This window comes from Budorcas taxicolor, chromosome 4 (assembly GCF_023091745.1).
Source record: "Budorcas taxicolor isolate Tak-1 chromosome 4, Takin1.1, whole genome shotgun sequence".
Lineage (NCBI taxonomy): Eukaryota > Metazoa > Chordata > Mammalia > Artiodactyla > Bovidae > Budorcas > Budorcas taxicolor.
Genome location: NC_068913.1, coordinates 82049908 through 82070360, shown reverse-complemented (window position 1 = coordinate 82070360; position 20453 = coordinate 82049908). Strand labels below are relative to the sequence as shown.

The following is a 20453-nucleotide window of genomic DNA, read 5'->3' as shown; positions in this document are numbered from 1 at the left end:
TTAGCACACTGACACACAGAAGAAGTACTTTTTGTGGGCAAAGAATCGATTTACTAATTATAATCCTCTTGTGTGTATTATTAAGGCACTTTTACTATAGATTTACAAGACATCTCTGGCCTAGTTTATTTCTAAGAACTGATATGTTTCATATTTTTCATTTACTTAAGGTGGATTGTTCAGTTCAGTTCAGTCACTCAGTTGTGTCCGACTCTTTGCGACCCCATGAATCGCAGCATGCCAGGCCTCCCTGTCCATCACCAACTCCCGGAGTTCACTCAGATTAACGCCCATCGAGTCAGTGATGCCATCCCGCCATCTCATCCTCTGTCATCGCCTTCTCCTCCTGCCCCCAATCCCTCCCAGCATCAAAATCTTTTGCAATGAGTCAACTCTTCACATGAGGTGGCCAAAGTATTGGAGTTTCAGCTTTAGCATCATTCCTTCCAAAGAAATCCCAGGACTGATCTCCTTCAGAATGGACAGGTTGGATCTCCTTGCAGTCCAAGGGACTCTCAAGAGTCTTCTCCAACACCACAGTTCAAAAGCATCAATTCTTCGGCGCTCAGCCTTCTTCACAGTCCAACTTTCACATCCATACATGACCACAGGTAAAACCATAGCCTTGACTAGACGGACCTTAGTCGGCAAAGTAATGTCTCTGCTTATCAATATGCTATCTAGATTGGTCATAACTTTTCTTCCAAGGAGTAAGCATCTTTTAATTTCATGGCTGCAGTCACCATCTGCAGTGATTTTGGAGCCCCCCAAAATAAAGTCTGACACTGTTTCCACTGTTTCCCCATCTATTTCCCATGAAGTGATGGGACCAGATGCCATGATCTTCGTTTTCTGAATGTTCAGCTTTAAGCCAACTTTTCACTCTCCACTTTCATTTTCATCAAGAGGCTTTTTTAGTTCCTCTTCACTTTCTGCCATAAGGATGGTATCATCTATATATCTGAGGTTATTGCTATTTCTCCCGGCAATCTTGATTCCAGCTTGTGCTTCTTCCAGCCCAGAGTTTCTCATGATGTACTCTGCATATAAGTTAAATAAGCAGGGTGACAATATACAGCCTTGACGTACTCCTTTTCCTATTTGGAACCAGTCTGTTGTTCCATGTCCAGTTCTAACTGTTGCTTCCTGACCTGCATACAGATTTCTCAAAAGGCAGGTCAGGTAGTCTGGTATTCCCATCTCTTTCAGAATTTTCCACAGTTTCTTGTGATCCACACAGTCAAAGGCTTTGGCATAGTCAATAAAGCAGAAATAGATGTTTTTCTGGAACTCTCTTGCTTTTTCCATGATCCAGCAGATGTTGGCAATTTGATCTCTGGTTCCTCTGCCTTTTCTAAAACCAGCTTGAACATCAGGAAGTTCACGGTTCACGTATTGCTGAAGCCTGGCTTGGAGAATTTTGAGCATTACTTTACTAGCGTGTGAGATGAGTGCAATTTTGTGGTAGTTTGAGCATTCTTTGGCTTTGCCTTTCTTTGGGATTGGAATGAAAACTCACCTTTTCCAGCCCTGTGGCCACTGCTGAGTTTTCCAAATGTGCTGGCATATTGAGTGCAGCACTTTCACAGCATCATCTTTCAGGATTTGAAACAGCTCAACTGGAATTCCATCACCTCCACTAGCTTTGTTTATAGTGATGCTTTCTAAGGCCCACTTGACTTCACCTTTCAGGATGTCTGGCTCTAGATGAGTGATCACACCATTGTGATTATCTTGGTCGTGAAGATCTTTTTTGTACAGTTCTTTTGTTACTCAGGCAAAATTAATGAAGTTCCAATGTGGTAAGAACGTCTTCTCATTCAGCATCTACTGAGGATATCCTAACATATTTCACAGACATTAGCCAACCCCACCCTTAGCAGAAGAAGAGGACCAAGTTTGTGTTCTTGGAAATTGCAAAGAGTTCCATGAGGGGAAAGAATATTACTTGTGCATTTAATTAATATATAAAATAGTATAGGACTTGCCTGGTGGTCCAGCAGTTGTACCACCAGGCAAGAATCCACCTTGCAATGCAGGGGACATAGATTCTATCCCTGGTCCAGGAACTAAAATCCCTCATGTCATAGAGCAACTAGAGAGCCTTCATGCCACAACTAGGGAGTCAATGCACTGCAATGAAAGATCCTGCATGCTGTAACTAAGACCTGACACAGCCAAATAAAGAAACGAATAGTTAAAAAGGTAAAATAACTGTCTTCACATTTACAATGACAGTATAAAAAGCCAAAACAACATTTCAGATAGTCAGTAGTTATTCCTTTTTTCTATGTGTATTAAATACTTTTTAAGTAGTTCAGAAGATTCTAGGGAAGCATAACCGCAGATTTCATTTGTGAGAGTCAGCATGACATTTTGTAAATAGAAATCTAAAGAGCTAATAAGGAGAATGTGGGAAAGGGTAAACAATCAATAGGAAAGTCTTTGTACACCACAATAGAGCTGTGCTATTATTATGTGAAATTCGCAACACCCACTAGCAAAGAGAAACATGGAAAACAAAATTAAATTAATGTGCAATTGTAAAAATTATAGTCTCATATAAATAAAAACCAAGACTTGTTTTCCAAATAGAAAAGTAGTCACTAAAAATCCAAATGATGTCCTTCCGAAAGGAATAAGAAACAATTTTTTTAACACATGACCATGTTTTCTGAGCTATTTTACACTGTTCATAGAGTCCCACATATTATTGTCGTAATGAAAAATTAACTTCTAAACAAATTAAATTAAGGTAAAATTTGGCATCATTGTATCAACATCCAGGTAGTAAAACCTTCCTTTGTGTGAATAACAAAATTACTTTTTATTGCATTATTTATTTCTGAAAATAATAGAAATCCTTTCTCTTCCATCCTATATTCATGTAACAAATATATTTTGAGCATCCCAATTTACTGGCTTCTAGACAGCTCAAGGGGCTTCCCTGGTGGCTCAGTGGTAAAGAAACTGCTTGCTGGTGAGGGAGATGTAGGTTCAATCCCTGGATTGGGAAGATCCCCTGGAGAAGGAAATAGTAACCCACTCCAGGATTCTTGCCTAGGAAATCCCATGGACAGAGGAGCCTGGTGGGCTATAGTCCAAGGGATTCATGGACCCCGACACAACTGAAGCAACTAAACAAGAAAGTACAAACAAAACAGATATGATCCTGCCCTCATTGAGCTTAAAAATACTCCTGAACACCTGTTTTCATGTGCTCTATGAGCCTCTGTACTAAAAAATGACACACAGCTCCTGGAACTCTTCATCTTCAGAACATTGCAGGTGTTTGTCCTCATGAGTAGCATAAGTGCAAGTTGGTTTCATAGTCAATAATACTGCTTCAATTTGCTTTTGGCTCCATTTGACAAGATTTATTTTTCTAGAGTCTTGAGGTCTGAGTGTATGAACACTTTGAGTTTCGTTCTTTTAGAAACTTGAGAACTGAGTTCAAAGCCCTGTTACACTATATCACTGATTTATACACACATCCATATTCAACAAATATTTGTTGAGGAAAACAGACGCAGCTCCCTGCCTCTGTGAAGCTTACATTCTAGCAGAGGGAGTGAAAGAATGGTAGACATATTTGATAAGTACAACGGAAGAAAGAGAAAGTTGAACAGGGTAAGAGGAATTGGAAGTGGCAAGGTCAGAATGGCAGGTTAAAATGTTAAAGGTGCTTAGGGTAGACTTCATTGAGAAAGATTTGAAGGATTTGAGGAAATGAGCTATGTAAATATCACAAATAAGAATGTTTCAGGCAGAAAGAAGAGCTGGAGTGAAGCCCCCTAAGTATGAGCCTGCTGGTTAAGAAAACCAGTGCAGTGGAGCAGAGTAAGTAAGCCGAGGAAGGCAGGAGGAGAGGTCACAGGGGTAACCTCGTAGTGGGAAGGTTAGTGGATTATATGGAATCTAAGAGCCCATTGTCAATACTCAACAAGGGAAGCTTTGCAGAGTGTAGAGTTTTTCTTTCTTTCTTTCTTTCGTTTTGTGTGTGTGTGTGTGTGTGTGTGTGTGTGTGTGTTTGTACACCTAAGTTCCCTTGAAATGGTACATAAGTAGACAAGTCCTAAAGTCTGATGTGTATCCAAAAGTGCTTACAAGGAACTAGATGATGAAGAAATGAAAAAGTCAATTAGATTCATTATTCCTTTTGAGATTAAAAAGCAGTATGAAAATTTTTTTTGCTATTAGGGAGCTGGAGATGGCTATCCTTCAACAAAATTCTGAGCCATCAAAAATTACAAAGGTATAGCTTTGAAGAATTTTGAGCAGAGGAATGACTTGATCTGAATCATGTTTTTAAAGGGTGACTCCAGCTGCCTTGTTTGAAAATATGTTGCAGGGAAGCTATGCAGGCAGGGAGAGCTGATAGGAGCCCTCACAGAAATCCAAGCAAGATGTGATGGTGGCCAAGGCTAAGCTGGTTGTAAAAAGCGATTGGATTCTGTATGTATTTTGAGGGTAGAACCAAAAGGATTTGTTGATGGGTTGGACATGGGATGTCAGTGGAAGAGTCAAGATGACTCCATTTGGATATCTATGGCAAAATATATTAATTTGCATGTCTCTTTCATTCTGTATTTCATGTTTCTAGTTTAGGTCTTTTTTTGTCCAATACTTCCTGCTGCACTGTATTTTTTTATACTTGCAACTTGGGTTGCTGTATTAGTCACTCAGTCGTGTCTGACTCTTTGCAACCCCATGGACTATATAGCCCATCAGGCTCCTCAGTCTACGGGATTCTCCAGGCAAGAATACTGGAATGGGTTGCCACTCCCTTCTCCAGGGGATCTTTCTGACCCAGGGATCGAACCCAGGTCTCCTGCATCGCAGGCAAATTCTTTACCATCTAAGCCATATTAGGTTGTTGTTTGTTTGTTTGTTTTAGTCTAATACTTCTAGTAGCTATTTATGGAACACTTAGTGTGGTAGGTGCAGTGAGGAGTTGAAGATGAGCAAAATATTGATTCTGGTCTGAAAAAGGATCCCAAGAGCAACACTATTAGACATGGAGATAAACTATAAAGGAGAAGTAAATCAAATGTTTTAGAGAGTCAGAGAAGAGAGATGTTCCTTTGCACTGTGAAAAAAAGAAGGAAAGGTCAACATCAAGTCACCCTGAACAGAATTTTCAGAATAATGTGAGTTTGAGGGTCACAAACCAATATGCATTCTAGGTGGGCACAAGGACCCACACAGCATCCAGTCCAAGGCAGAATGAGTGCAGGGCACCTGGAGGGAACAGCTAGGGGGGAAGATTGGACATGTGGTCCTTCTAGTTCAGAATGCTTTGGACCAAGGAGGTGGCAGAAAAGGTCAAAAGTGTGGAGAGGTGTGAGGGATAGTTCAGAGACAGGATCGCTGGTGTAGCAATGTCTCAAAGGTAAGACTGAGGATTGGAATGTTGTTATTGGGAGGCTGTTGTTTAGTCGCTAAGTTGTGTCCCACTCTTTGTGACCTCATGGGCTATAGCCCACCAGGCTCCTCTGTCCAGGGGACTTCTCAGGCAAGAATACATGCCCTTCTCCAGGGTATCTTCCTGACCCAGGGTATGAACCTGTGTCTCTTGTGTTGGCAGGTGGGATCTTTACCACTGAGCCACCTGAGAGGCTGGTGATACCAAAATGGAAATAGGGACATAGGGGGAAAGGACCTTCGCCTAGAATCTTCCCATCTGGACTACAGAGGGAAAGTGAATGAGAAAAGCTAAGATCAAGCCTTGCAATAAATCCTGAGCAACCTGTTTTCTCAGCAGCAGATTTGAGGACATAATTTTCTTGATCTGTTATTTGCTTGGACTGTGATTGTGATTTGTGTGCTCTCAGAGACTTGGATAAGACAAGAATATTGTTGATATGACTGATTCCTTTAAAAGAAAAGGTTAAAAAGCACAAGCAATTTTTATTAAATTACAAGACTTTCCAAGGTTTACAGAAGAACTTTTCAAAGCTCATTTGAGGGAAGAGCCACAAATAACCACCTGCTTGAGCTCTGTTCAGTTCCTTCTCTCAAAATTGAACCGAAATGCAATCTGGCTGCTCTGCCTGGAAACTTCTTCCGGTATTTTCCTTAATGGAGCGCAGAAGCAGAGGAGGTGAGGAGAAGGTCACCACTTTGAAGGTCTATGAAGCTTAAAATGTTCTGGCTACAGACTTCAGCTGAACCAATTTTGTTTTCCATGGTAAAGTCGAACCAAACAAAATCTTGGGAATGTGCCCAAAGAGCTTGTATTGAATATTAGAATTTTAGAAGGCAAGAGAAGCTGGAGGATTGATTATTTTGGCAAAGAGCACATTGTCAGCAAGGTGTTTCTTCACCCTTCCTAGCATTTTCAGAAGTGTTGAAAATAATTAGAAGCAAACACAAATGTTGGAAAAAATCATTCCGGGGGGAGCTTCTTCAAGCCTGATGCTTTTCTGAGACCTTAGCTAAAAGTTTGGGTAGCTCACTTTGAGGGGAGATTGCGTGTTTGCTAATGAGTACGAATAGCATTTCCTTATGGGCCATATATTTTTTCCAGCAGGAAATGGATAATCTACTATGACATTTCAGTGGGTTGGAACAAGATAGATAAATCAAATACAAGTTACCCTGTTTCTTTTTCAAATGAAAGATAAATGCCTTAATGGATTAGCAATCATGAAATATATAAGTATTTATAATACAGTACTGCTTTATAACACCATCTGCCAAAGAATGGTATTTATTCAGCCACTGATATGAGAACAGATTTTCTCCCACATTATGCAGAGAGGAAATATATCCTAGTGTTAACGAGCATGCACTTTGTATTTAGCCAGCCTAAATTCTAACAGAATTCTTTAGTTGACTGGCTGTGTCATTTTGATAACGTTACTTAACCCCACTTTCCTTTGTTGATAAAATGGTATAATAAGCATCCTACTTTTTAAAGTCATTCAGTCTATCAAACAAGGTAATATATGAAAAACAGTCCACCAAATGCCTAACATGTGTAAGTACTCAATAAATAATAGCTGTTCTCATCATTTCACTGGTCAAAATTGACTCCACACAAAATGAGAATTTAGAAGTATTTGGAGCATCTGAACTGAATACTTTTGAAAGGAGTGCTGAGGGACTAGATGAATGAATCTCTGCCCTGGTCCAGGCAAATAAGTCTCTGTATTAAAACTGAGACATGGAATCAGTCTCCATAGGCTATGTCATATACAATTGTCATATAGGGTAGTGACAATTCCTGAATAACGCCAGTTTAAAGTGATGCAAGTAGATTCCTTGCTAATATCCCATGTTCATCATTATTTGCAAGGGCTGGTGGACAGTCATTATCTCACACATGGCCAAGCTGTTATACCAGAGAGACCCGGATGGTCTTACATCAGCAACTGAGTGTTCTGACCTGGAGGTGGGGCATACATACCCCTCCTATTCACAGTTTGTTGGCCAACACATGACCTCAGTCAGCATCAAAGAGATCAGGACATCTCACATTATCGTGGTCCTAGAACAAGGAAGCTGGACATCTGAGCAATGACAATCACAGAACCACAGAGAGTTGAAAATATAATCTTACCTCATAGGTAGTGGGACTTTAGATATCTTTACAGAGTCCCAAAATAAATTCTGTTATAGCAGTAGTGATCCAGGGTGCCTCTGAACTCTGGGTGAGACGGGTGACTCATCCTAGTTGGTGGTACATACCACATGTTGCCTGGAGTTTCTGGGATGCCTGACCATATAAGCAGTGTCATCGATTGAGTCCTTCTGTTCAAGATATCCAGAGCCATTTTTATTCTCCATGGCCTTTTTCCACCATTCCATGCTAGTTGAAATGGCTTTATCTGTTTTTATCTCACATCTAATGGGTTTAATGTGTTCTAACTGTATGGTTCCATTTGGCGCCTTGGATGCTATGGCTGAGAGGCGCCATATAAAAAATATTGTTATTGTTATGATGATGAGTTCAAGCAGTGGAGGGGAAATTGTGAAATAACTTGGTACTGGAGCTATCATTATTTTCAGAAAAATGAAATTTGGCTTCTTATTGCACTAGTAAGCCTTGAAGATTAAATGGTATCTACAGCATGTATCTTAGCAATGGGCCAAAGAAGTCAAAATAAAAACTTTTTGATATAGCATTTCATATATTATAAAACAGATGTTTGCTTTTAAGTATTCTTGATTTTTTAAAAAAGTTGACACCCATATCAGACATTAAAAAGGCACAACAGAGGAAAAGACCCACACATTTAGTTTTAATTGTATTCATTCTCGCTTCCATCATGACTGGACTGGCCAGCTATGTTAATGAATTTAACCCTTAGTGTTGCTCCTTGGCCAGTTCGCTGTGAAGTTGAGCAATATGTTGTTTCATTGCTTTAGAAATACATCATGGAGATGTGAGGTGCATCGAGTTCTGGAAAAAAAAAGAATGTTGAGGTCCCTTCCCTCATGATGATGTGATATTATGTTCCCATTACTTGAATATTCATTATGGTTTCCCACATGTTTTTGGCTACCTCTGTTTCCTGCAACTGTTTACATTATTAAGTTGGTCTGGATTATAGAAATGTAGCTCGAATGCTGTGTGTAGTTAAAGTAGCTTGTGTTGTTTGCATGGAATGGGTAGATTCCGTTTTTAGCCTGAGTCGTGGAAGGTTTCTAAGAGGAGATGAGATGAAATAGTCAGGGTCTTATTACTGAAGGGCCTCAAACCACAGATGGAAAACACGACACAGGGCTAGTTGAAGGAATTTTCTGGCACACCAGGAACTGGGCCTTCCCTGTGCCTTCAACCAGATAACTTTCCACAGAGAACACAGTAAAGGCTTCATTCCTTTCTGGCCGGGTAGGGAAGAAAGATTTGGAGAGCACTGCCTGGCTCAGAAACGTGAGGAATCAGAATATATTCATGGGGCTATGTTTCCAGGACCTCCTACAAGGAAATAGGCGGTCTATGACAAATTCATGTGAAAAGATGAGGTAGTAATGAGTACATATTGCATAAGAAATCTGATAGCACTGTGATCTAGAAAGACAGAGGGCATAGGCTGTCAGAAGATGAAATCTGAAACTGTCCTTGGCATGTTCTACTCCAAGACCCGTGAGTTTATTTTTCAACTTAGATAATTCTCTTTTTTGCTTTTTTCTTTTTACTGGGAAACAGCATGGCCTGTTGGCAAAGGTTCAGGATTTGGAGCAAGTCTCTCTGGCTTTAAATCCTGGCTCCTTTTAGCTCTGCGACCCATTTAGCTCAGTGACTTCCCTGCTGTGTCGCTCAGTTTTCCCCATTTGTAAAATGGGGACCATGACCTTCTGACCGTATCCTAAGGGCTGAATGAATCAAATGTGCAAAGCACATATGACAGTGTTTGGCACATAGGAAGTGTTTGTTGAGTAAGTAAATAAGTCTCATGTTTCCAAAGTTCCTTTTAACATATCTAGTAAAAAGTTAGTTTCTGGTGTACATTATGATGCTGTCGGATATAGTGAGTATGTACTTGTCTGGTGACTTGGTAATCATTCAGACTGCCTTAGCCTCCCTTTTGCTATCTGTAGGAAAAGGAAAACATATTTATCTCCCTACCTATTTATTTGAAAAGGGCTTGTTATGTCCCATGTGCTTAAAAAATGTGTCCTTCCGTATAGCACAGGGAACTCTGCTCGGTGTTCTATAATAACCTAAATGGGAAATGAATTTGAAAAAGAATAGCTACGTGTACATATATGACGAATTCACTTTGTTGTACACCTGAAACTAACATAACGTTGTAAAAATTACAAAAAGAATTAGTATTTGAAAACAAAACTCTCCTTAATTAAAATGAAGAATAGAATTTAGTTTTTAAAAAAAGAGTTCCTCCCTTTTCCTTTTCCTTTAACTAATCTTATCCTTGATTGTTAAAGAGTTATAAAAGTTAAGACTTTTGTCCCCAGCTTGATGTCATGAATTTAAAATGAAGTTCACTTGCTCATGTTCTGGGAAGCTTGGGACTGAAATGAACTGGTGACAAGGCCCCTACCTGAGGAATCTGGGGTGCTGAGGTCAGCACTGCAGCTGAGAAGGAGAGGCAACAGCAGCAGGTGGTGTGTGCTGAGGGCTTACTGTGTGCCTGGTCCTGTTCTAAGAAGTCTTAAAATCCTCACAACTGTAGATGGTAGGGACCATTAGCATCCCCATTTCACAGAGGAACATTGAGGCACAGATGAAGAAGTAGATTACCCAAGGAGACCAGCTCAGCTCATGACAGAGCAAGGATGTCAACCAAGACCCTCTGGCTCCCTAGCCTCACTTTTAACCTCCTTACTGTGTCACTCCTCGAAAACAATGATTATGAAGTCAGCACAGCTGTAGGTGTGTCTGCTGTGTGCCCTTTACACATTTCATAACCTCTCTGAGCTCCATGCGCCTCTGCTGTGATATAAGGATAAAAGGCAGTAATAAATGCAAACAACAACAACAACCAAAAAACCCTATCTAATGTTACTGTGAGGATACCATGTAGATAACAAATATAGCCCCAGGCCTGGCATACAGTAAGTTCTCACTGTATGTAGAGGCTGTGGGTGTCAGATGTCATCAGGTATGCCTAGAGCCTGGGGCAGATTCCTCCTCTTCTAACTCTGCATTTTGTCAGCCTCTGGCTGGTTTATCAGTTCAGCCTCCCAGGAAGGGGCAGAAGTTGAGGTCAAAGGCATTGTCACTTTCCTAGAATCAGACATACTGTTCATGAGGGGACCAAGGGCAGTTCACACACAGTCCTCATGGAGAGGTGGGTCTCACCCACAAGCTGTGCCATCCAGTCCCCTTCCTGGTAAGAGCTTTGACCTCCAATTATTAGAGTAAGTAGGCTCCTCACAAGGACAGCACTTGGGGTTCCAGGTTTGGTACCACTGATGTTCTGGAGACTGCTGTGGTGTGCGTTTTTCCTGAGATTTTTCAGTTTGATTGCCTTTATAAATGCAGAGGAAAAACATCCACACCTTCATTAATCCCTCCATGGCTTTGACGCAGGCTCAGAGAGCACTGCATTTCTTTCTCTGCCTCTTTCTGTTTGGCACAGAGTCCGCATTTCTTTTAAAAGTAAAACTGCCCTAATTCCTACTCTCAGGTCAATGGAGATGTGTCTGGTTAAGGCCAAGAATTCCTTATTGCAAGAAATGCATTTATCTCCAAACTTATGAGCTATACAGGTTAATTTTTCATTCGTTTCCTTTGGACATTAAACGTTTTGATGCAATAGATTTTTGATATAGAACTTAGGAAATAGAAAAGCCTGCCTAAACAACTGATTGAAACCCTCAGCATCAGAGAGGTTGGAAAGAATACAACTGCCTTGGAAATACATTGCTTTGAAATGAAGACACTTAGATGGAAAGGACCTCTAAATTTACATACCCTGGCCCAAATTCTTCCCTGAATTCCAGACTTGCATAGCTAAAGGCTTCTCTCCTTGGATATCTCATTGGCATCTCAAACAGCATTTTCGGTGGGCTTCCCTGGTGGCTCAGTGAGTAAGGAATCCTCCTGTAATGCAGGAGATGCAGGCGAAGCAGGTTCTATCCCTGGTCAGGAAGATCCCCTGGAGTAGGAAATGGACTTGCATAGCTAAAGGCTTCTCTCCTTGGATATCTCATTGGCATCTCAAACAGCATTTTCAAAAACAAATTTGACTTCTGGGACTTCCCTGACTGCCAGGTCCAGTGGTCAAGATTCTACCTTCCAATGCAGCGGGTGCAAGTTCAATCCCTGATCAGGGAGCTAAGATCCCACATGCCTCAGGGGGCAGCCAAAAAAAAGGGAAGGAAAGAAAAAAAGAATTTGACTTCTGCTTCTAACCAGGTTTGTCCACGAATCCATTCAGCCTTTCTCATCAGGTAAATGGCCCACCAGTTATTCATTTCAGAAACAGGAGTTTTCCTTTGATCTTTCTCCCTCCCCAGCTACCTTGGGTCTTGCACTCCATCAGCAAGCCCTCTCATTCTATCAGGAGAAAAGTTCTCAAATACATCCACTTTTCTCAAATTCTGTAGACACCATCCTAGTATAGGCCACCACCATCTCCTCCAATATCCCCAGAACAGCCTCCAAGCTCATTTTAGTGCTCTCTCTGCCCAGCTGTGGGAGTACTGAAGTCTTGTCACTGTTCTGCTTAAAGCCCCAGCAGCTTCCCAGTGAACTCAGAAAAAGATTCACTTTACTACCATAGCCTGTAAATCCCTGTGACTCTCCTTCCAATTTCATCTAGAAACTCCCCGATAATATTCTAGCCACACTGCAACTTTTTTCAGTTCTTGGGCATCAAGCCTGTTCTCACTGCCTGGAGTCTTCTTTCTTTTAATGTTAATAGCTTTTGTTTTAATATTAATAGCTCAGCTTTGGGACTTCCCTGGTGGTCCAGTGGTTAAAACTTTGCCTTCCAGTACAGGGGGTGTGGGTTCAATCCCTGGTCTGGAAACCAAGGGCAACATGCCACTGAACAACTAAGCCCAGGTACTGCAAGTAAGACCCAGCACAGCCAAACAGATAAATAAAATAAATATTTTTCTAAAAAAAAGGAGAAACATACATAGTAAACTTAATCTTTGGCAGTTTGAAAATACCTTCATATTTGATTAACCATTTGACTAGGTATACAATTCTAGGTTTGGGACTTCGTGCTCAAGGTAGAGAACCCGCCTGCCAATGCAGGAGACTAAGAGACACTGGTTTAATCCCTGGGTCGGGAAGATCCCCTGGAGGAGGGCATGGCAACCCACTCCAGTATTCTCGCCTGGAGAATCCCATGGGCAGAGGAGCGTGGTGGGCTACGGTTCGCAAAGAGCTAGACACGACTGAAGTAGCTTAGCATGCACACACACGCAATTCTAGGTTTAACATCATTCCCATTTAGGAATTTGAAAGCGAGCTTCACTTTCTTCTAGTTTTTAGTAGAAATTAGTGAGAGTAGAATATATTGCAAGATTTGACCTTTCAGCTTCTGTCCTACCTCTATTCTAAGATCTGTCTCTCTCTTAACCATTGATTTTTAAGAAAAGAGGCTTGGAAATTCGATGGTTGTCAAGTGGTTAAGACTTGGCACTTTCACTGCCAAAGGTTTCGGTTTGGTCCCTGGTTGAGGAACTAAGATCCCACAAGCTGCCTATAGTGTGGTCAAAAATTTAAATTAAAAAAAAAAATAAAAAAATTTTAAAGAGTCTTTAAAAAGACTCTTGGGAAGGTGAAATGGACCAATTGGCATCCACTTCCTCTCAGTGTCCTTGTAGAATATCCTATGCTTCAGCTTTCTTGACCTCTTTCCCCATCGACATTATCCCATTGATGTCATTCTTAAATTTGTTGAAGTAGCTCATGCACTAGTGATTTTCCCTCCCATCCTTTTCACTCATATGAAATTTTATGTTTGTTTAACTTCTATACCTTTACTTCAGTGGTTTATCAGGGGAGAGTGAAGGCAATGTATATATTCAAAGTCCCAAAATACACCGCTTGAAATTATAGTCATTTACCATCATTTAGATGTACGGTAACTTATTTGACCAGTGCAAAAGGAAATGGCAACCTACTCCAGTATTCTTGCCTGGAGAATCCCATGGACAGAGGAGCCTGGTGGGCTGAAGTTCATAGAGAGCCAGACACAGAGTCAGACACTACTGAAGCGACTTAACATCCACACATGCCCAAGTTTGGAGCATATTTTCCTAATTTTATCAATATTGCAACTATTTGACCTCTTTATCTGGAAGGAAGGCGTTTGGGATAGACCTATGAGGACAGTATGTGAGAGAATGATTGCTAAACACCTGCTCCTAATAAGGTACACTTTGGAAGCTAAGAACAGATGAAAAAGTTTCTTTCTTTTCTTTTAAATACAGAAGCTCACACAAAAGGGGGTATTGAATATTTGATTTAGAAATTTGTATAGATCCTTACCTATCACATTTGTCAGCATTCTTGATTATATCCATAGAGGAAAAAATTTTTTTATTAAAGCATGATTTCTCCATTCAAGTATGTGAATACTTAAAACCCTTGATATCAAGTTGAAAATTTTCCTTCCAGAAGGATTGTACCATTTTCCACTCCCTCTGGTCACAGACTTCTTAAACACATACTGTGATATCTGTAAGATTCACTAGTTTTGTAAACAAAGTTATATCTCATCATCTCCATACTCTCTGATTATTACTGATGTTGAGTATTACCCACATTATATTCCCCAAATGCTCAAACCAATCCTGCATAGGTATTGCCAACCTCATTTTAGAAATCTATGGACTGAGACTCAGGAACTTTTAAGAATTCTCAGGATCACACAGCTTTCAAGTGTTTGAAAGCATATGCGAATGTAGACGTTGCTTTGCCAAAAAGTAATTTAAGAACATGTGACTTATCTGCTCATCTTTTTTTTAAACAGAAAATCAGATTATTCATTCTTTCTGGACCTTAGATATAAATAATTATGTCAAACATGTTCTACTTCTTGCAACAAATACATTTGAAGAATATATGTTGTGCAAAGCCTAGACTGAGGAATGTCCCAGGTACATAGGATCATTGTACAGGGTTGCAAGAACAGATTTCAATTGACTCAGGGAAATTTTGCTTTTTTGGGGATCTGGATATATCACTTCATTTGTCCTGTTTCACATAGAGATGTATATTTTAAGGGGCTGTAAATTTTTGTTTTATCATAAACTACATGGCCAAGCAAAACAGTAGCACCCCTATCCCCCTTATCCATGGGTTCACTTTCCAAGGTTTCAGTTACATGCGGTCAACCATGGTCTGAAAATATTAGAAAATTCTAGAAATAAATAATTCATACATTTTCAATTGTGTGCTGTTCTGAGAAGAGTGATGAAATCGCCTGTCATCCCCTTCTGTGTCTTGAATTATCTCTTTGTCCAGCGTATTCATTCGTTAGCCACTTAGTAGCCATCTAGTTTATCAGACTGATTGTCCATCAGTGTCAAAGCGACTCTTCTTTTACTTTGTAATGGCACAAGAGTAGTGATGCTGGCCATTTAGGTATGCCAGAGAGAAGTCGTAAAGAACTTCTTTTGAGTGAGAAGGTGAAAGTTCTCAGCTTATTAACGAAAGAAGAATTAACTGTGTGCTGAGGTTGCTGAAACCTATAGTAAGAGCAAATCTTCTATCCGTGAAACTCTGAAGAAGGAAAAAGAAATTCTTACTAGTTTTGCTGTCACACTTCAGTCCACAAAATTTAAGGCCACAGTGCATCATAGATGCTTAGCTAAGTGGGAAAAGACATCAGATATGCATAGTAAGATATTTTGAGAGAGACCACTTTTATGTCACTGTTATTACAGTATATTGTTGTCATGTCATGTTCTGTGTTAGTAGTAGTTATAGTGGTTCACTTACTGTGCTTCATTTATGAATTAAACTTTGTCATAGGGATATATGGATAAGAAAAAACACTATACATAGGGTTAGCATCATCTGTGGTTTTAAGGATCCAAGTGGGGTGTCTTGGAAAGTATCCCCCACAGATAAGGGGGCGCTACTGTGTTTAAGGAATTTTTAAGAAATTGCAATTTGAAAACTGCCAGTACAGTTCAGATAACTATACCATACTTTGATGTTATTACACGGACAAATCTCAGCTTCAGAATCTTTCTAAAATCAATCATATGTAAAATACCTGGTTTCTGAAGGGGCATATGGAAAAGTATATACAATTTCGTCAACTGCGATATGGCTTACTTAGTAACATATATTTGTTTAAAGAAGCCTAAGCTTTCCAAATATATCATATCCTCCAGGTGTCTTTATCCTAGCAAGTCTAAAAATTACCAAGTAATACCATCCCACCAACCTAAATTCTTTAAGATATTTTTGTGCAAGGTGTTCCATGCCCTTCCTCCTAAACTGGTAGCATAGTGTTCAGTGTGGATCTGGAAGCTCCCAGGAAAGGATAGGAGGGACACAAGTAATGGAGGGTGACACAAGTTGACCTGCCCTTTCCTATGGCTGGACCTGAGAAATTCCCTCATGGCATCCTTGCTGGGAGTTAAAAATCCAAGTTCTATGTGCCAATAGCACAATACTGCAAAGTAGATGAGTCTCAAAAACATAATAAGTGAAGGATGCCAGACAGTAAAGGCCACATATTGTATGGTTTCATTGATATGGAATATCCAGAATAATCCATAGAGATGGAAAGAAGTTAGAGGTTGCCAGGGGATGTGGAAAGGGGAGAACTGAGAGAAACTGCTTAAAGGATGAGGGTTTTAGTGGGGGTGATGGAAATATTTTGGAACTAGATAGAGGTGGTGGTTGCACAGCATTGCAAACGTACCACATGTCACGGAACAGTACACTTGAAAATAGTGGCTCTTACGTGAATTTCACCTCAATTAATTCTTTTTTTTAAAACAAAAGTCCAAGTTCCTGAAACTAACATACCTGGACTTGGAAACTGATACTTCCTAGCTGTGTGATGTTTAGCAAGTTATTCTCATATCCTAACCTGGATCCTCACTTTAACCCTTTTACCTTAAATCTCCATCAGTATCCATACAGGATTGCCATGAAGATTTACAGGAGCTGATGTGTGGCCTTTGGCACAGTGGCCAGCACAGCCCAGGTTCTTAGGAAATGGTAGTTACCACTGCTAATGCTCCTGGCACTGGGAGCAGTAGTGATAAATGGTAACCCTGTTTTATCCCAGATTCTTCAAGAGTCAAATGGCTATTTCTCAGTTGATTGTTTTACTTCAGGTCATCTAGTTAGGAAAAAAGCCATGTGACTTTGACTTCAGCCTGTATTTTTTGGCAGAGTCCTTCTTTTGAAAGACAAATTTTGGATGAAAACTATGGTTAATGTCAAAATCGCACACGTCCCTAAAACACTGGATTATCAGCTTTCTCAGAAGCATAGGTGACACCACCTCCCAATGTGTATGGTTCTTTCTTGAAAAGGGACCAACCCATGAAAGAAAACAGTCATGCACTGGAGCATTTGAAAGGAAGTGTGAGAAGGAAAAAAGAAAAGAATTTCCCTGAGTTTCAGAGAAGGAAAACTTTGGACATCAGTTGGAAATTGCCGTTTATCTGGTGTGGATAGTATATGTGACCCAAATGTGCCACTTGACGGTTTTAAGAGGTCTGTGTCCTCTCTCCATCAACAATGGCTTTCTCGCCATTATCTTTTCAGAATGGAATTCTCCTAGATCCTAAGGCACATTTCTGCTTTATTGACTGCCATTCTGTTACCCACATGTACTTGAGTTTTATCTGTTCTTCCTATGGGCTCCCCAAATCCAGAGGAGACTGGAAAAATCTTTATGAGATGGAAACGTACTGTTCTGTAGTCTTCCTGTGACTCTCTAATTTGTTTTCCCGAAGGCTCATCAAGTGAGATGTAAAGGACAGCCAACATAAACATCATTTATTGAATGAGGCAGCAAAGGTAAAACCTGTTGAAACAGTATGTTGCTCAGTACAGTTCAGTTCAGTTCAGTCGCACAGTCGTGTCCGACTCTTTGAGACCCCATGAATCGCAGCACGCCAGGCCTCCCTGTCCATCACCAACTCTCAAAGTTCACTCAGATTCACGTCCATCGAGTCAGTGATGCCATCCAGCCATCTCATCCTCTGTCATCCCCTTCTCCTCCTGCCCCCAATCCCTCCCAGCATCAAAGTCTTTTCCAATGAGTCAACTCTTCACATGAGGTGGCCAAAGTACTGGAATTTCAGCTTTAGCATCACTGTCCATCAAACCTGTGCATGAAAGAGTGAGAAGATGAGGCTGCTAAGGTTCCGAAAAGTATATGGCCTTCAATGTGAGATGGTTCAGGTGGATGAGGATTTGCATCCTGTTACTATTAGTTATTCGGAGAAGGCAATGGCACCCCACTCCAGTACTCTTGCCTGGAAAATCCCATGGACGGAGGAGCCTGGTGGGCTGCAATCCATGGGGTCGCTAACAGTCGGACACAACTGAGCGACTTCACTTTCACTTTTCACCTTCACGCATTGGAGAAGGCAATGGCACCCCACGCCAGTACTCTTGCCTGGAGAATCCCAGAGATGGGGGAGCCTGGTGGGCTGCCATCTATGGGATCGCACAGAGTCAGACACGACTGAAATGACTTAGCAGCAGCAACTGTTAGTTATTAGCTCTGTGTGCGTGTGTGTGTGCTGTGATCAGTCGTGTCCACTTCTTTGTGATGTCATGAACTATAGTCCACCAGGCTCCTCCGTCCATGGAATTTTCCAGGCAAGAATATTGGAGTGGGTTGCCATTTCCTTCTCCAGAGGATTTTCTTGACCCAGGGATCAAACCCCATCTCTTGCATTTCCTGCATTGGCAAGCTGGTTCTTTACCAGCTGAGCCACTGGTGAAGTCCATGACCTTGAACAAAACCTTAGCATTTTGTACTTTACTGTCATTATGTGAAGAGTTAGGATGAAGGACTTCCCTGGTAGTCCAGTGGTTAAGTCTCCAAGCTCCCACTGCAGAGGGCATGGGTTCGATCCCTGGTCAGGGAACTAAGATCCCACATGCTGCACGGTGGAGTCAAAAAGTTGGGGGAAAAAAATGAATGAGGATGATAAAATCTGTTCCCAGCGGTTGTTGAAATCCTTGCTCTAGTTATCCTGTTTGTGGTGGCTCAGTGCTCAGCAAAGAGCTGGCAGTACATATCCATTTCCCATTGCACTGCAACTGTCAAAGAAGGTGATGGGGTGGCTTCTGCCATCATAGTGGCTGCCAGATTTTGTGCATTATGTGGATTCGGGGATGCTTACTTCGTGCTTTCTGTTCATTACATCATGTAAACCCTTTCATCAAGAGTGTATGGTAAGCATCACACCCAGTTTAGTTGTGGAACACAAGGCTCAGAGAAGCTATATAATTTGTCCAAGATAGCTCTTCTTGAAAGTGAAAGAGCTGATACCCAAACAGAAGTCTCTCTGACAATGGAATTTGTACCCGTAACCTCTTCGACCACCTAAATGCTTCACCCAGAGTCTGGCTGAGGTTTAGTTGATCTGCAGTCTGTTGAACTTGGGTTACCTTCACCTGGGGTCAGATTTCCAGAGAGACACTATGTACCTGTGCCACTGCTCTCTGGGACCCAGAAAGTCAGTTCAGCTGAGTGACTTACCCCTGCGAGTCTTTGTGACGGGCCTGGCACATACCAGGCACATCCATGCAGCCCCCAGCATGGTGGATGACCACTGCACAGTTGTCTAAAGCAAAGTCAAGGAAAGCCATGTGTGCAAATGTATTTCTTTCCAAAACGATGGTCCATCTGCAAGGGTGTAACGGGCAGTGATATTCTTGGCATTCATTGCAAACACCCCAGGCTGCTTGGGTAATGAATTTCCGAGGGTTAGTCATTAACAGGCTTCCTGCTTTCCTCCCGCTCTGACAGGCCCAGCTGTGAGATACAGTAAGTTCAAGATGTCAGAGGCCAGGCCGCCTCCCCTTCTCGGGCAGCACACGACGCACATCCTGAAGGAGGTCCTCCGATACGATGACAGGGCCATCAGGGAGCTGCTCAGCACCGGAGTGGTGACCCAACATGAGGCTGAGTGACAAAGGAAAAATGCTTTTCTGCAAAGCCACATCTGAATACATTTTGCTAGCGAAGACAAAACAGCCTTTCTGGACCCTTCTTCCCAAATCTGGTGCCTGCCACTGAAGAGTTAGAGGAATTCCAGATTTCCTGCCTGGCGTCTCCAGAATGGCTCTGGTATCAGTGAATCTAGTGCTTTCTAAATGTACCCCACCTTTCATTCCTCACTGTTTTCCCGCAGATAATAGATTAATAGCAGATTTTTTTTTTTGGTGAAGATTTTTTTTTTCTGGAAAAATGCATTCCTCATTCTAATTACATTAATAGCCTAAACGTTTGCCCCTCCAGCCCACGCAGGTCTGAAAAAGAGCAGATCTCTTGATGTTCTTTACTTGCACATAAAGTCCTCATTTAAACCTTTGTTAGGAAGTCAAAGCAATAAGCAGAATGACAGTCTCAGTGATTGATTTTAAACAGAATAACTTAATTTGAGCTCATGAACCCTTTGTTAATCTGTAATTTAAACCATGGAATTTGTTAATGTCCCTTATAAAACTGAACTTCATTCTCCCCTGTGGGGGTGAATATTTGCTTTATGTTGTGTTTCTTTGACTATTTCCTGAGACATGCAGAAAATCAATCCTCACCAATGAATTTTGGGATGTGTAGGTATCTGCATGACAGGGTAAAGAGTGGTTCTTTAATTGGTACCTTATTTTGAGCCAAGTGCAAATGCAACACATTTTTAAATGAATGTCAGATGAGTATCTAGGTATTAAATAATGTCTGTGTGTGTGTGCTCAGGCATATCCTACTCTTTGCAACCCTGTGGACTGTAGCCCACCAGGCCCCTCTGTCCATGGGATTTTTCAGGCAAGAAAACTGGAGTGGGTTGCCATTTCCTTCTCCAGG

The 20453-nt window shown here is 41.2% G+C and overlaps 1 protein-coding gene across 2 annotated transcripts in view; it reads left to right on the top strand.

Moving 5' to 3' along the window:
* SUGCT (succinyl-CoA:glutarate-CoA transferase) overlaps positions 1 to 20044 on the top strand; it is a 762227-nt gene extending 742183 nt beyond the window's left edge. For both annotated transcript variants that reach the window (XM_052638793.1, XM_052638791.1), the window contains one exon: positions 19398 to 20044. In XM_052638793.1, the coding sequence (XP_052494753.1) occupies positions 19398 to 19561 (164 nt within the window). In that variant the 3' untranslated portion in view covers positions 19562 to 20044. The remainder of the gene's footprint in view (positions 1 to 19397) is intronic.
* Positions 20045 to 20453: the final 409 nt, after the last annotated feature.